The 14179-nt window shown below is 52.3% G+C and overlaps 5 protein-coding genes across 5 annotated transcripts; 1 reads left to right on the forward strand and 4 right to left on the reverse strand.

The window, feature by feature from the left end:
- Positions 1–119: 119 nt before the first annotated feature.
- On the reverse strand, positions 120–2420 carry PV05_10748 (uncharacterized protein). The gene has a single exon (XM_013454162.1). It carries the CDS (start codon positions 2115–2117, stop codon positions 432–434), a length of 1686 nt encoding a protein of 561 aa, XP_013309616.1. The 5' UTR covers positions 2118–2420; the 3' UTR covers positions 120–431.
- Positions 2421–3816: 1396 nt separating this feature from the next.
- Positions 3817–6373, forward strand: PV05_10749 (uncharacterized protein). The gene is made up of 2 exons (XM_013454163.1): positions 3817–4479; positions 4530–6373. The coding sequence occupies exons 1-2, from the start codon at positions 4050–4052 to the stop codon at positions 5369–5371; spliced, it is 1272 nt and encodes a 423-aa protein (XP_013309617.1). The 5' UTR covers positions 3817–4049; the 3' UTR covers positions 5372–6373.
- PV05_10750 (uncharacterized protein) lies at positions 5795–6759 on the reverse strand (the record flags this gene model as incomplete). Its single annotated transcript, XM_013454164.1, has 1 exon — positions 5795–6759. The coding sequence occupies exon 1, from the start codon at positions 6623–6625 to the stop codon at positions 5795–5797; it is 831 nt and encodes a 276-aa protein (XP_013309618.1). The 5' UTR covers positions 6626–6759.
- A 956-nt stretch (positions 6760–7715) lies between these two features.
- Positions 7716–8943, reverse strand: PV05_10751 (40S ribosomal protein S12). Its single transcript, XM_013454165.1, has 3 exons — positions 8858–8943; positions 8583–8691; positions 7716–8514 (listed from the first exon to the last, which is right to left on the reverse strand). Exons 1-3 carry the CDS (start codon positions 8858–8860, stop codon positions 8174–8176), a joined length of 453 nt encoding a protein of 150 aa, XP_013309619.1. The 5' UTR covers positions 8861–8943; the 3' UTR covers positions 7716–8173.
- A 223-nt stretch (positions 8944–9166) lies between these two features.
- On the reverse strand, positions 9167–13498 carry PV05_10752 (uncharacterized protein). The gene is made up of 2 exons (XM_013454166.1): positions 9680–13498; positions 9167–9633 (listed from the first exon to the last, which is right to left on the reverse strand). Exons 1-2 carry the CDS (start codon positions 13220–13222, stop codon positions 9412–9414), a joined length of 3765 nt encoding a protein of 1254 aa, XP_013309620.1. The 5' UTR covers positions 13223–13498; the 3' UTR covers positions 9167–9411.
- Between the last annotated feature and the right edge of the window lie 681 nt (positions 13499–14179).

A 14179-nucleotide genomic window follows, 5' to 3' on the forward strand; every position in this document is an offset into this window, starting at 1 on the left:
TCGTCAAGGATATGATGGCTTTTGAAGACCAACGATCCCCCGGAGCTCAAAAGCTATCGGATACTTGAGCTGCATCAGAAATACATCTGGTGGGTGACGATTGTTGGAATCAAGATACCAGCAGGAGTGACACCGTTGCAAACGGTGAGTCAATGACATTGGATTTATGTCGCTCCCCCATGCTATCTAACCGAGCCCCTGGGAAGGGCCCGAGGGATTTTTAAAAGCTCGTCGAGAAATGTTACAATTCAATTCCATTTTCTTGATGCATCTGAGAAAGAACCTGATCACGTCCCACCCAAGATTTCACAGCCCACGCTTGGAACGCCAAGTCACCGTCGCTAAGATACACAATTGACAGCCAGCCCCAAAAGGAAAAAGAACAGGGAGAAAAAGGAGATTGTTGATGCGGGCACGGTTCGCTCTCCCATTCAGGCCTGTTTCTTGACAAAGCAGATATCCTCTAACTTCTTGACGGCCTTGACGCACCTGCTCTCGACCTCTCGGGTCCAGACGTCGGCCACGCACAGTGAGACAGCCAGACTGAATGCCCATCCGACAAAAACCACGGCCGACCAGACGGCATCGGTCGCGTCGACGCCCTGAATGCCCATCATCCACCAGATGCGCTGGGGAAGCATGTATCCGAACGCGTGCAGGATCGGCCCGTGGACCAGGTACAAGGCAAAGCTGATCTTGCCGAGATACTGGGCGACGTTGGTGTTCAGGATCCATCGCCATTTCGACGTGTAAGGGTCCGAGCGCGCGAGGAGGAGCAAGAGCATCGCCGTGCCGATGTTCGGGTAGAATTTGTCTTTTCGGTCCATCCATTCGGGAATGATCTGGTTGAGCCAGACGTAGCCCGGTGCATAGTCGCGAGAGCCGTGGATCGGGTAGGACAAGAAGTAGAAGGCGACGAGGAATCCCAAGATGCGTAGCCAGGCGCGGCCCGTCGTGGGCATTATCGTGCTGGGTCGGAAGTACTGGGTCCATGGGTATTGATCTTGACGCTTCATTTCGTCCGGTGCGGGAGATCGTGGCGGCGAAGGCGGGAATCGGTCGGGGACACCGCTGGGGAGGAGTTGATTTTTTCTGTCTTCGCGCTCGGTCAGGAGGAGGTCGATCTGCGCGACGATGGCGCCCAGGATGTACACCCAGATCTCCCAGTGGTTCCAGAGGAAGTACATATAAGTCATGGCGCACATGACTGCCAGGCGCACGTAGACGCGACATTGTGCCGTGGCCATCAGGACCATGTACAGGAACAACGAGCCTTTGAGCTCGGCGAGGATGGACCATAGATGTTGATCGTGCCACGGGTACACGGCTCCAGCTGTGAAGATGTTGGTCAGGTCGAACATCTCATGGCCCCAGAAGTATAACTGCTTCCAGTAGGTCGCGGCTCGCTCTGGTTTGGGCTCGTTCCAGTCGCCTGGGAACAGCTTGAGATGGTCCTCTAGCAAAGGCCGATTGCCTTCGTAGAAGCCAAAGTAAATGTAATGCGCGGTGATCAGGGTGATGATGAAGGTGGGGAGGTATAATCTGAACGCTCGACGGAACAGGGCGCCCGAGATGTTGATCAGGACTTTTGATTGCGATGCCTGGTCGTGTCGGTCGATTAGTTGGAACAGTCGTAGTGTGGTGAGATAGCCTGCTATCCCGAAGAAGATGTGTGCGGTAAATCCGGCGTAGAAGTAGCGAATGATGGGAAGTTCGAGGAAGTATTTGTGACGCGAGTCCGTGCCCCAGGGTTCGAAGCCGCCGTTGCTAAACGCCATGATATAATGGAACGTAAAGACTTTGACAGAGGTGATGCCTCGAAGGCCGTTGAGATAGCTGGTCGGGAATTGTTTCGGTTTCGGGGCTTCCTCGTTCCACACGCGCGATCGTATTATTTGAGGGGCAAAGCAGTACGCAAATCGCTTGCCCAGCCGGTAGGCATGCGACGGTCGAAGCAACATGGCTGTTTTCGAGATGATTCGTGATGGCGCGCCGCTGAGTGAGAGTGGTAGAGGTTGTGGTTGGTGGTCATCGTCTTCGGAGACGGCCTTTTCTTCCATGAGAGGGTCTTTGAGGATCCCGGAATCTTCCAGCTTCATGGCGACCGACGATGTCATAGACAAACGAAGGAGAACAATTCAATGCGGGTGAATAAGTCACTCCCACATGGGAGCTGCGTGAACACTGTCCAGAATTGATGATCTAAGTCCAAGAGATGTCAAGGTGCGCCCGCGCCCTGGTCTTGGGATGGAGGCCTATTATTCAGGGACAGACAATGTACGACCGCGCCGTTCTGGGACTACTCAGTCGGAAGAACTGATAACGCTGGCACAATGCAAGACAAATGAATGAAAAATATGAAGAAGAAGTCTCGGTCCCAGATGAACAGCTAGGCTACCACCCAGCCAACAGAGGTAGAGTACTATTAATTGAATCATTTGCCATAACGCCCTCAAATCACCTCATCCTTGGCCGTTGGGACTTGATTTGCTCGCGTGCTGATGAGGCTCGAGAGGCTTGAGGCTGCCACCTAGGCTGCATGGTCTGTTACTCCCTTTTCTGAGCTACTCCTGCATTAGTTCCAGGTGTATCCTTGTCTAGTGTGCCTAGCCCGGTGAGGGTTTCCCTTCAGGCATTAGCTGCCGTGGCTGTGGCGCCAAATAGATGAACCTCGGTGTCTTCGATGCCAAACAAGCTCGTCCCTGGGCCAAAAATGGAGGGCCTTCTGTAACAATCAAGTAAGAAAGATTCGCAGCCAAGACCAAGGCCTTTACTAACCGTTGGCCGCCAGTGGCCGCCGTCGCAAAGGGTGTCCATAGGTGTCGCACAAAAAGAATCCGGGCCCTGGAGTAAAACGTTGGGCAGGCTGGGCAGGCTGGGCAGGCTGGGCAGTGGGCACACTTTGGGGGCTTTTGGGGAAAAGGACATCCGCAGCTTCCGGAGTACGGATTGTGCACAGTGCATTGTGCAAAGTATTTCTGGCACCTCGCATGTCTTCAAGTGCTTCACGTACCTCGTATCTTCAGGCTAACCTGACACCCTGAAACTATGGGTTGAGGGTTGAAGATTGAGACGGCGAGAGCCTTGGCTTGTCTTGGATGTGCCACATTCATACTATGCATTCCACAACATCTGCTGTTGCTTCCAGTCCTTTTCGTTTCAACACAGCTCTACCACAGTATCACCATTATGATTACGACGATCAGTACGGAACATGGAGTCCCTACAGTAACAGCACGCTCGGCGAGTCACAGAATTCGAAAAAGCCCTCTTGGCGGTACCCCGGATGATCCCCAGTCTCTCTCAGATCCGTCGAGCACTGACATCCACATGTCCGCTTTTCTCTCAACGATCAGGGCTGCAAGATACACTCTATGTGAATCTACTATGGTCTACCCATGAAGTGTGAGTAAACTCCATGCCCAGCCACAAGACACTGTACTGTGGTGGGCAGGTGGTCTCTAAGAGTTTGGTTTGTGTTTTCGTTACTGTGTCCTCGTCTTTGTCTTCGCAGACTCGACTCCTCTATGAATGGTAAGACTCTCCAGCTGACAATGTCCTTTCGCCTGCACCCTTCTGAGCTTGTTGGTACTTGCACCTACTTGTCAGGCGTGTCAGGTCGATGGAGGCTGCTTGGCTGGTCTCCAAGTGGGATGCCACGGTTCCTTATCGATAAGCCAAAGGAAAAAGAAAGAAAAAATTCTCTACCAATTGATTTCTGCGATTCCCCCACCTTGAACCCTCACTTGGCATTAAACTGCACCCAGATTTTCCTGCGTCGACCACTCACAATTCCCTCTCGGCCATGCCTTGTGATGGGCATTTCGGTCAAGACCGATCTCTGATAAAATGCAACATTCACCTGCGCCCGTCCTCTTTTCCTTCTTCTTTCCTGTCACCCTCTACCGGTACATCCTCATATCTTGACACAGTGAGCGACTTCGGGAGTTTTGCGCTCGCTAATCATCATAAAGCTCCAATTCAGCCTCTTCTGAAAGCATCGTGTAAAATCGATTCTATCACATTTCCTCCTGCGAACCGACGTCATCATGAGCAACACCAAAGACATCGACACCGCGGTGCGAGCCACCAGCATTGATTTCGGTCGAGGTGACTATGGCGCCACTGGCTCTGGTTCCAGCTCCCAGTCTCCCGTCAAGCATGGCCATCCCGAAATCGTCGAACCTAGCCCTGAACGTCCCTTCAACGAGCTGGCCGAGAAGCGGACATGGCGTGAAAAGATTGCATATTTCAGGACCAGAGACTTCTGGTTCATCCTCATCCTGGGTCAGATACTGGCTATCTGCATCACTGGCACAAACACCTTGACCACCCTTTTGGCCATGGAGGGGACCAGCATTCCCGCCTTTCAGACACTGTTCAACTACGTATTGCTTAATCTGATCTACACCAGCTACACTCTATACAAATATGGCTTCAAGAAATGGTTGCATCTGTGCGTTCATGATGGTTGGAAATGTGAGTCGAAAACATCCAAATTTTTGGGTCGAGACGCTAACATCCGACAGACATTATCCTTGCCTTCATGGATGTCGAGGGGAACTACTTCACCGTCCTAGCATATAGATACACGACTATTCTATCCGCGCAGCTCATCAACTTCTGGGCCATCGTCATTGTCGTGGTCATTTCTTTCTTGTTCCTCAAGGTCCGCTACCACTGGGCCCAGATCCTCGGCATCTTCGTCTGCATCGGTGGCATGGGTCTGCTTCTGGCCTCGGATCACATTACCGGCTCCAACGGCGGAGATGTATCTTCTGGCAACCAGTTGAAGGGCGATTTGTTTGCTCTTCTGGGCGCCACGTTCTACGGTTTTTGCAACGTCTACGAGGAATGGTTCGTCTCGGGTCGTCCCCTCTATGAAGTTATCGGTCAACTTGGATTCTGGGCTACCATCATCAATGGTGTCCAGGCCGGCATCTTCGACCGCCACGCATTCCGTACTGCAACCTGGAATGGCGACGTCGCCGGATATCTTGTCGGTTACACGCTCATTCTCACTACTTTCTACACGTTGGTCCCGATCCTGTATCGTTTCGCCAGCGCCGCTTTCCAGAATATTTCGCTCTTGACGGGCAATTTCTGGGGAGTCATCATTGGAATCCAGGTGTTCCATCTGCATGTACACTGGATGTACCCTATTGCCTTCACGCTTATCATGGTCGGTCATTTTGTCTACTACTTTGGCAAAGGTGTCATGGGTGAAGCCAAGAAAGCATGGCTGGGTGACGACCAAGAGAGGGGCATTGATGGATTCGGCTCTGCAAAGCGCAAGATGAGGAAGATGCAAGAAGGCGCAGCTGGGGTCAGAAGAGGTGACGAAGGCACCGAGAGTATGGGAGTGGTGTGAAATCTATAAGTTCAGTCGGCCAGCCACTGAAACTTCGATCCTAGGGCGGTCGACACTGAAACCTCTTATGCACACTTTGGCCAGCCGCTGAAATTACGATCTTGGAGCGCTAACGCCCAACATCTCTATCCACTGCTTCGCAAATCGCTCTTTTACTGAGATTCTGCATCGACACGGCTCTGTTCAGGCGTTTCAGCCAGGCAGATACATAACTTACGGCCACTTAATGATTGAGAACTCATGTCCATTTCACGGAGTTCAATCAAGGATAATTTATTACGACCCTCTACTTTCGATGCATTGCTAACCTTTTCCTTATTCTGTCCTTATGATGAGTCAGTACCACCTTGATCATTTTGTTGTTCGGCAGCAACCACCCCCGAAAAGGTCTCATGGAGTTACGCCTACCTTACTGGGTAAGTATCACTTCAAAAGATACCCACCCTCCACATTCACCAGCGTGCCCGTCTGAAACGCATTTTTCATCAAGCCCAAATACGCCTCGGCCAGGTCCTCGACACTCGCGACCTTGCCCACCAGACCATGCTGCGCGTACATTTCGCGCATCTTGTCCTTTGCTGCCTCCTTCTCGTCCTCCCCAGCATCGGCAGCGACCGGCACACTTCTGAACAACAAGTCCGTCTCGACAGCACCGGGCGACACCAGATTGACGCGGACAGGCGCCATATCCAAGGCCAGCCCGCGCGTGAGGCCCTCCTTTGCCGCGCCGATGCCGATCACGGGTGCCAACCCCTTCCGCGGCTTATTGACCAGCGCGCCCGACGTCATGGTGAACGAACTTCCGGCGGCCGGCGCCATGTAACGGATTGCGACTTTGGCCAGCATCGTCACGCCGACGAGTCTGTCGCGCGCGAGCAGAGACAGCAAGCTTGGCGTCACCGTGTCCATGTTCACTTGGCCCATCAGGCCGACGTCGCCGGCCGTTTCGACGACGTGGTCGAGTTTGAACCTTTTGTGGTCTGTGGCGAAGTCGAACAAGTTTTGCAGCTCGTCTTCAATCTCAGGGCTGTCGCTCAGGGCAATCGCGTGGCCGGTGATGTTTGCCGCGTGCTCGGGATAGGTTTTTTGCAGCTTGGCCACGGCGCTGTCGACTTTGGACTGCGACCGCGAGGCGATGGTGACGATGGCGCCGAACTCGAGACACCCTTCGGCGATCCCGTAGCCGATGCCGCTGGAGCCGCCGACGATGAGGACGCGCTTGTTGCGCAGCTTGTCGAGAAATTTGGTCACCATCTTGAGATGTCGTTATGGGGGTTTGGTCTTGGTCTTAGTCTTAGCTTCGATTAACTTGGGCTCGACGCCGTGGACGGGAGGTCTTGTGCTGGGGAAAAGTGGTTTGGTTCAGGCAGTGCGTAGCAACGAGAAGGCGATGTAAGTGTGGGACATGTTTGTGACATTACGGACACTGCCCATGCCTTCTTATACTTCGAGAAGAGGACAAAGGAGAGGAATCAACTGGTCCTGGTGCTTAGAAATCCCCCAGAATTTGGGCATAGTGGTTTTGCGCATCTCGCAACTTACCGTCATGCGTATATGGAAAACGAGACTGGGTTAGCGTGTATGCATGGAATGGGCAGGCTGCCTCGAGGCTGGCCGTGGTCAACTTAGAGCGTAGGAATTAGCTATTGTCGGATGAACAATCACGCCGATCCTGTCCAAGTGATTACGAGTCGCGAGACCTTCGACAATGACTCGGACGATTACTCGGATGAACAGCCGGCTTCACTGCACATCCCGAGCTCCTAGAACTTCGTAAAGTCGTGACATAGTACTCCGTCCCGCAAATGCAGTGACAGGTGGAGCTGAGAGATACCTAGTATCTCTCGCTAGGTAGTCCGGACTGTTGAAGCGACCTCCGGCTAAGACGTTGACAGTGTCAATTTATGGAAAATTGGGAGAAGATCATTAGTACGAAGGGCTACCTAGAGAAGGGCTGCGATGACAGGGGGATAGGAATGCGTCTCGCGACCAAGTCATTACCTCAACAAACCGAGAGCGTCAAGGGTGAACTCGAAAGGAGATGCGGAGGATACAATACAAAAGAGAAATCGAGATTATCACGTGACTAGGAAAAGAAATATATACCCAGATATCCACCGTTGCTGGCTGATCAAAATAAAGGCGGTCAGCCGGATTGGGTAGCTGAGATTGCCGAAGAAGGTAAGATGGCGGCAGTAGTTCTTGTTGGTAGTTGATGGCTGCCCGTGGTCGGTCTGGCGAGCTGGCAAGCTGGCAAGCTGGTAGTTTTGCAGCTACGAAATGGCGCTCACGGGAGAAGGGCTTCGCCCGCAAGGCAACACCACACAAGAGTGTACTACCGAGATTGAGAGGAGATGGTCACATTCTGAATCAGCGGAATTTTCTAAACGAATATGGCGGGACGAAGATGAGGTTGAGATGAAGTCTTGATTTGTCTGATGCCTCCCGCATGCTGTATCATGCAGTGAGACGATGTGGACAGCCATATGCAAGCGACACAGATCAGATTGAACTTGATCTGTCCACCCATCCATCAAAAACACATCATCTACCCCAGTATCCTCACTTTATCACACCCTAGCCTATTGTCCATCTTGCATCGAAGAGAAGTTGAGAAGGCGTCTGCTCGCTTTTCTTTTCCAGTCTGCTCTCGGGAAGATCCCCCTTTTTTGACCTGTTCCGTTCCATGCCAATGCTATGCTCAACGATGATTTCCGTGCAGTCTTCGCGAAAATGTCGAGTATCCCATGGACATTTTCGGTTGTTGCCAAGGGCACGAGTCAAGAACTCCCGGGAAGGAATCTACTGCTCGGTCTGGAAATAGTTCAACAGCACATTGCGCTCTTGGCTCTCCTCACCCCAGTCTCGGACAACGACACAAGAGCAGTTGACCACCTTTCTCGCGTTGCCCTCACGGTCGAGCACGCAGAGGCCGGCCCATTCGCCCAACATCTTGCCATCGGGCACCTTGATCAGCGGGATCTTGTGTTCCGAGCACAGCGCAATGACGAGCTTCTTGTAGGCTTCTTCCTCGCAGGCCTCGTTGAGAACGCACATATGTGCTTGGCGACGATCGAGAGCTTTGGAGGCTTCGCGCAGACCGCGGGCAAGACCGTCGTGGATGAGGGCAATGCGGAGGACACCTATTCCAGTGAATGTCAATACATGTCTTCCCCAAAAGCTCGGCTCTTTCTCCGGTTCTTAGACGCACCTTTCAAGGCATCGAGGACAGACATGGAACCGGAAGAAGCAGCGGCATCGCCAGAGACTTCGACTTCATCGGCCGCGGCGACGGGGGAAGTGGGCTCTTCTCCGTCCGACTAGAGTGCACATATAATGTCAGCGATGGTTCTTTTCGTCGTCCAGTTGTCAATTGTAGGCTTCCGTCTCTTCTCGGTTGGCCGGTAGCCATCCCAGCATGAGCAGTCAACGATTGACCCAGACTTCAAGATCGATCAAAAGCTAAGATGCGAGACTGGAACGTACCATTTTGGCGATTCGTTACTTGTGTTGCAAGTACAGTGTATCAACAATGTCGGATGATCCTCAAAGAGTCACTGGAGGTAGAGAACGAATTGATGGGTACATCAAAAATCGTCCTTAAGCGGATTTTCCCTTCGCACAACGCCAAGAGTTATAATCTAGTCACGTGAACAATTTCCCCTGGAGCCATCCACCCATCCGCTCGCTCGGCAATGGCGCGCTCACCGGGCTCTGGAGACTCAAACTTAGGTGATCCCCAGCGCTTGTTGAAAGATTACAATAAGAGTAATGAAGGACCGAACCGGAGAAGCCAAACAGTCAATGCTATGGTGGCGCGACATGATATGATGTATTCTTGGTTGGGTAACTAGCCCATCTCTAACATGTCCAGGCTGTCCTCATTTCATGCAACGATTGCATTTACAGTGGTGTCGAGACAAGGAAAGCCATATTCAACCTGAATCCATCGAGGTCCTTGCCATCATAGTGTTTACTCCATAGTGAACCTCATAGACATTCATGACATCTGATTAATAGGCGACCAACAGGTCGACCCTTTAACGAGCGTATCCATTACCGTTACCGTAAGTAGATGGTGACATGTGAGGGCTCATGCCGTTAGTGATTTTGGGTTGATGCTGGAAGACCCCATTAGGCTGTGGTGACTGTGCCACTGGGAGCTGACCGTGGGGTATTCGAACGGATATCGCTTGCTTCTTTAACGGTTGCAGGCTTGCCAGATGAGGATGGCGGAAGACTTGATCTTCGAAATCAGAGAACTGTTTGCGTTAGGACTGGCCACTCCCTCGATGCAGTAGTACATACCTTGACCCAGAAAAGTTCCTCCATGTTGAAGAACTTCGGCCACTCCTCCTCTTCCCTCTCTCGCGCCTTTTGGATCGAAGTGTTGAATGCATTGGCGTCGTATTCAAACGACAGCATGTTCCTCGACACTTTCCACAGACAGAGCCTCTGACTTGGTGTTACGGGCCGCTTTTCGAGAGAGGTGTAATTCCGAAGATTCAGATCTTTTGTTGCCAGTAAACCTGCAACCTGAAAATTTGGTATCCACAAATCATCCGTACCAAGGGATACAACATCAGGAAGCAGCTGGGACGTTTTGACAGTGAACAGCGGCAGGAACTTCCGAAGCCAGGCTTCACTTCTCACAGTCGGGTCGTTGTTGTCAATCATTAAAGCGGTTGTGCTGAGGACGACAGGTAACGCCTCCCTACGGCGTCGCTCAAACTCGAGGCGTTGTTGCCTGAGATGCTCCTCTTGTCGTCTTTGCCTTTCCTCCAGCTCGCGTTTGATGCGTTCTTGACGTTCCTCCTCTTCCCTTCTTCGCTGTGCTGCTTCCTCTTCAGCTTTTCTGCGGCGTTCGTTCTCTTCGGCCACTTTTCGCTCTTCTTCAGCCTTTTCCGCCGCGATTCTTTCCTCCTCTTCCAATCGTCTCGCCTCTTCTGCCTTCCGTTCCTCTTCTTTTCTCTGAGCTTCAAGCTCAGCCTCGGTTGGTCCAACGTCAACCTCTTCCGTTTTTATCGGATCTTCTTGTTCCGCAAGCTGGGACGGTGGCTCACTTGGTGGTCGTGTCTGCTTGGCTTCCTCAACGCTATCCATTGAATCATGCTCTGCATCTTTGCCAGACTCAACCTCTTGAGTGAGTTCCGCCGCGGCGGGTTGAGCAGGCTTCAGCTCCTCTGCGGGCTTAGATTCATCCGCTTCGGCCGCGGGTGGTCGATCGCCTCGTTTATGGGGACCAGGTCTCGTTTCTTCGGGACTGCTCTCGACCACTGTCCTGCGTTTCTTCACAATGTTGCCACCACCCTCGCCTCGATTCAGGCCAGGTGCGGGTGACAGACTATCTCTCGTCCGTTTCAGGGCCGTGTTTTGTCGACTGTCCCTCTTCAAAACACTGATGGAACTTTCTGCGCCGGAGGACTCCTCAGTTACGGCGCTCTGACGTCGTCGATGCTCTTTTCCAGTGACGAGTCTTCTCCGGCGTTGGGAGGCTTCGACGTCTAGACGAGTCGGCTGCGCATCGCTTTGACTTCTGCGTTTGATGTGCCCTTTCTTAGGTGCAGCAACAGTCTGATCCTGATCGGAAGAAATCGCAACATCGTGTCGCTCTTTCCTCGCAGCACTGAACTTACGTCGTTCGGCTCCCTCTCCAGATATTGGTTCTCGATCAGCATCTTTGGTGGAAGATTGTGGAGACTTGATCGGTTGGGATTTGTGTGCCAGGGTCGGGCTCGAAGATTTGCGTAGTTTGATGGCAAGGGGTGAATGTGAACGGCGCAATATTCGAGATCTTTGTTTGTCGGTGTCTCGCGTGGCTCGTGGAGACGTTGCTTTCCTCGATTTCCCGGCAGCGTGTTTGTCAAAGGCATCTTTCAGAATCTCATATTCCTTCTGCCATTGCTCTCCTTTGCGTTCGGCAGCGACTTCATAGTAAGTCTTCCCCTTAAGAAGCTTTCTAGTAGGATTGAAACCTGACTGCTCCACCAAAAGTTTGACCACTTCTGGATGACCCCTCCCTATCGCGGCAAGCATGGGCGTATTGTATCCGAGTTTGACATTCCGTAAAGGGTCGGGATCTGGTTCGGGATCACCCATACCCAACAGATACTGCAAGACTTCTTCGTGTCCAGCTTTCGCGGCAGCTATCAGTGACTCGGTTTCAGCTTTCTGCAAAATATTGAGGATGTTCGCCACTCCTTGAACATCACCTTTGGCGGCCAGACGGGTCAGATTTTCCTGGGTGTTTGCTTGCCAAAGAAGATCGTTCCTCGTCGATTCACTGCGACCGGTCCTTCGTCTTGAAGAAGCAAGGGCAGGCGGACTTCTGGGACCAGCGATGGGCGGTGAATCTCTGGGACTAGCAGCAGATGCCGCCCTAGAAGATTGCCCGTCACGTGGCACTTCAATATGGTCGACGGATGCTCGTCGATGAACCGGTTTCTCCTTCGCTTCGGCCAATAGCCTCCTAATCTCCTCGTAGTTCTCGTCATCTTGGGGAACAAGTTCGTACGGTTCATCGCCCTTAGCGTTGCCCTGTCGAGGATTTGCTCCATACTCCAGTAAAAGTTTGACGACTTCGAGATGACCGTTTTCGACCGCGTCGATGAGTGGTGTTTCTCTATCAATATTCAATGAATCCACTTCACATCCGTTTTCCAATAAGAATTTAACAATCTCTGCAAAACCCTCGAGCGCAGCGATCTGAAGCGGTGTATTGCCGGCGTTGTCTGCCTGGTTCAAGTCTTCGGGTCTCTCGGCTAATTTCTGCTTGGCCAATTCCAGATCATTGTTGTTGGCGGCTCTCGCAAGAAAAGTCCTACCGTTTCTGTCTCGCCACTTGCGCACGCTCGGTCCCGCTTGTAGTCCCGATGACTTGGCTGGCGACATGGTATCCTGATCGGCCGATGCAAACTTATGTAGCGTAGGTCGGAGCCGTCTCGGTGAATCAGACTCGTCGGACGATATTGAACGCCTCCTATGATCTGCGGAACCACTTCTTTTGGTATGGATAGCGGGAGGCCGCCCGCGCTTCTTCCGCTCTACATCGCCAAGAGTCAACTGTGTAGACACACCACGTCTGTGCTCTTTGCGACGTGGAGGACGAGGTGGTGAAGCAGAACGTTCGGGAGAAGAATGGCGGGGATAAGTGGCGGATCTCGTTTCGCGACGTTCGGATGTGCCAGGATCTACACTGCTGGAATTGTTTTTTGTGCGTTGTTTGCTGATGTCCGGGAGAATATCGCTCGGGCGACGCCTGCGAATTTGATTCTTGACTGGCTTCTCCTCAGCATCATCCGAATCTGCCGTGGGAGTTTGACGCTTCTGCCGGACCAGTTTTGGTGATGGCGCTGGAATATGAATCGATACGTCTGAATCACTATCTGTTGAATGCGGAGCTAATCTTGGCGATGATAATGGTGAACTTCGTCGGCTTGAGGTGGAAAACGCAGTTTCGTCCTGTATATCATCAATGCTACGCTTGCGCTTTCGTGATTTATTGTCGCTCTCTGTCGCAGTTGCTCCATTAGTTGAATCCTCATCTTTGGCTGTCGCAACCCGAAGAGAGCCAGCCACCGACGCGTTGTCAGTAGCGGATCCAGCAGCAGTTCTTTGTTTTTCGGGTGACTGAATAAGTGTCTCCGCCTCTGAATCGCCTTCTGCATCGGCGTCTGCCACGTCCGCCATCACCTGGTCTACAATGGCTTCAACACGAGGGGCCGCTTCAGACTTCATTTCCTCAACTTTTGGTGTTGCAACAGATTCGGTCGGCCCATCGATTGCTGTCTGCTCAGTGCCCGGCTCGACCGTGGCATTTTGAGCGTCGTCTGGGCCGACCCGTTCACTCATTGCAGTGTCCGCCTTCTCTTCATTTTTTGTATGTTCATTGTTTTCTGCCGTTTTGGGCGGAGATAGAGGTGACTGACTCTAGTGGATGAGGTGGGAGGCTGGGGAGACCGATTGCACTGGGTGTTGGCGGTGAAGAGGCGGGCGTAGTCAAGAACGGAAGTGTTGCGGTGACCGACAGCAGTGTTCGATGGAAGCCGAAGAGTGCTCAAGATGATCGGATTGTGTGTGAGGGATGCGCTGTGCAGGCAATGGTGTTGTTTTGATGGTTCTTGTGATGGTTTCATCCAACATCACCAACACTTCTTGATCTTGGCCAGACACTCAGATTTGGCGATGCTACTTTGGCATTCACGTGACTCACCCTATTCGTGCCTATTCTATTTCATCGCCCGCCACACCCGCCAACTGTCCGCCCAGCTTTGGGTGCTGGTGCCGGTAAGCCTTGTTACGGTAGTGGTCTGTCCACGCCTTGTCCTTCCTCTGCCCTGTTCACAGCCTATGATGCCCTGCACCAGCCTGGTGAGCCTGTTCTTCCATCTTTGTTCTCCGCTCAGCCTCAGCAGATCCAACGCCCCCTGGCCTGGATCGGCGCCATCAATTTCAAATCCAATCTTTCATCAAACTCAATCTCTGCTCGGAACACCAGCCACCAATTCGCTTTTCTAGAGAGAACACGGAGAACCAATATTTTAGGCGTCAGGCCCAGACTATTCAAGAAGAGAACTCCAACCAACTATCACACTACAGTACGTTAAGATGGTGTGTCGACCGATGAATGCCGACAAATAATTCAGCCGCGCCGGACCATTTTCTCCTTGCGACCCGTTGTGCTCCGTATTGGGAGCAGCAAAAATGCTTGACCTGATTGTCTGGAGCACAAGAGCTTTCTATATCCTTAGCAGTCTTATCATACTCTGTGTCCGTTTAATTCCGCCATTCAGAGATCGTTTCCTGGCG

Source organism: Exophiala xenobiotica, assembly GCF_000835505.1.
Source record: "Exophiala xenobiotica strain CBS 118157 unplaced genomic scaffold supercont1.7, whole genome shotgun sequence".
Classification (NCBI taxonomy): Eukaryota; Fungi; Ascomycota; class Eurotiomycetes; order Chaetothyriales; family Herpotrichiellaceae; genus Exophiala; species Exophiala xenobiotica.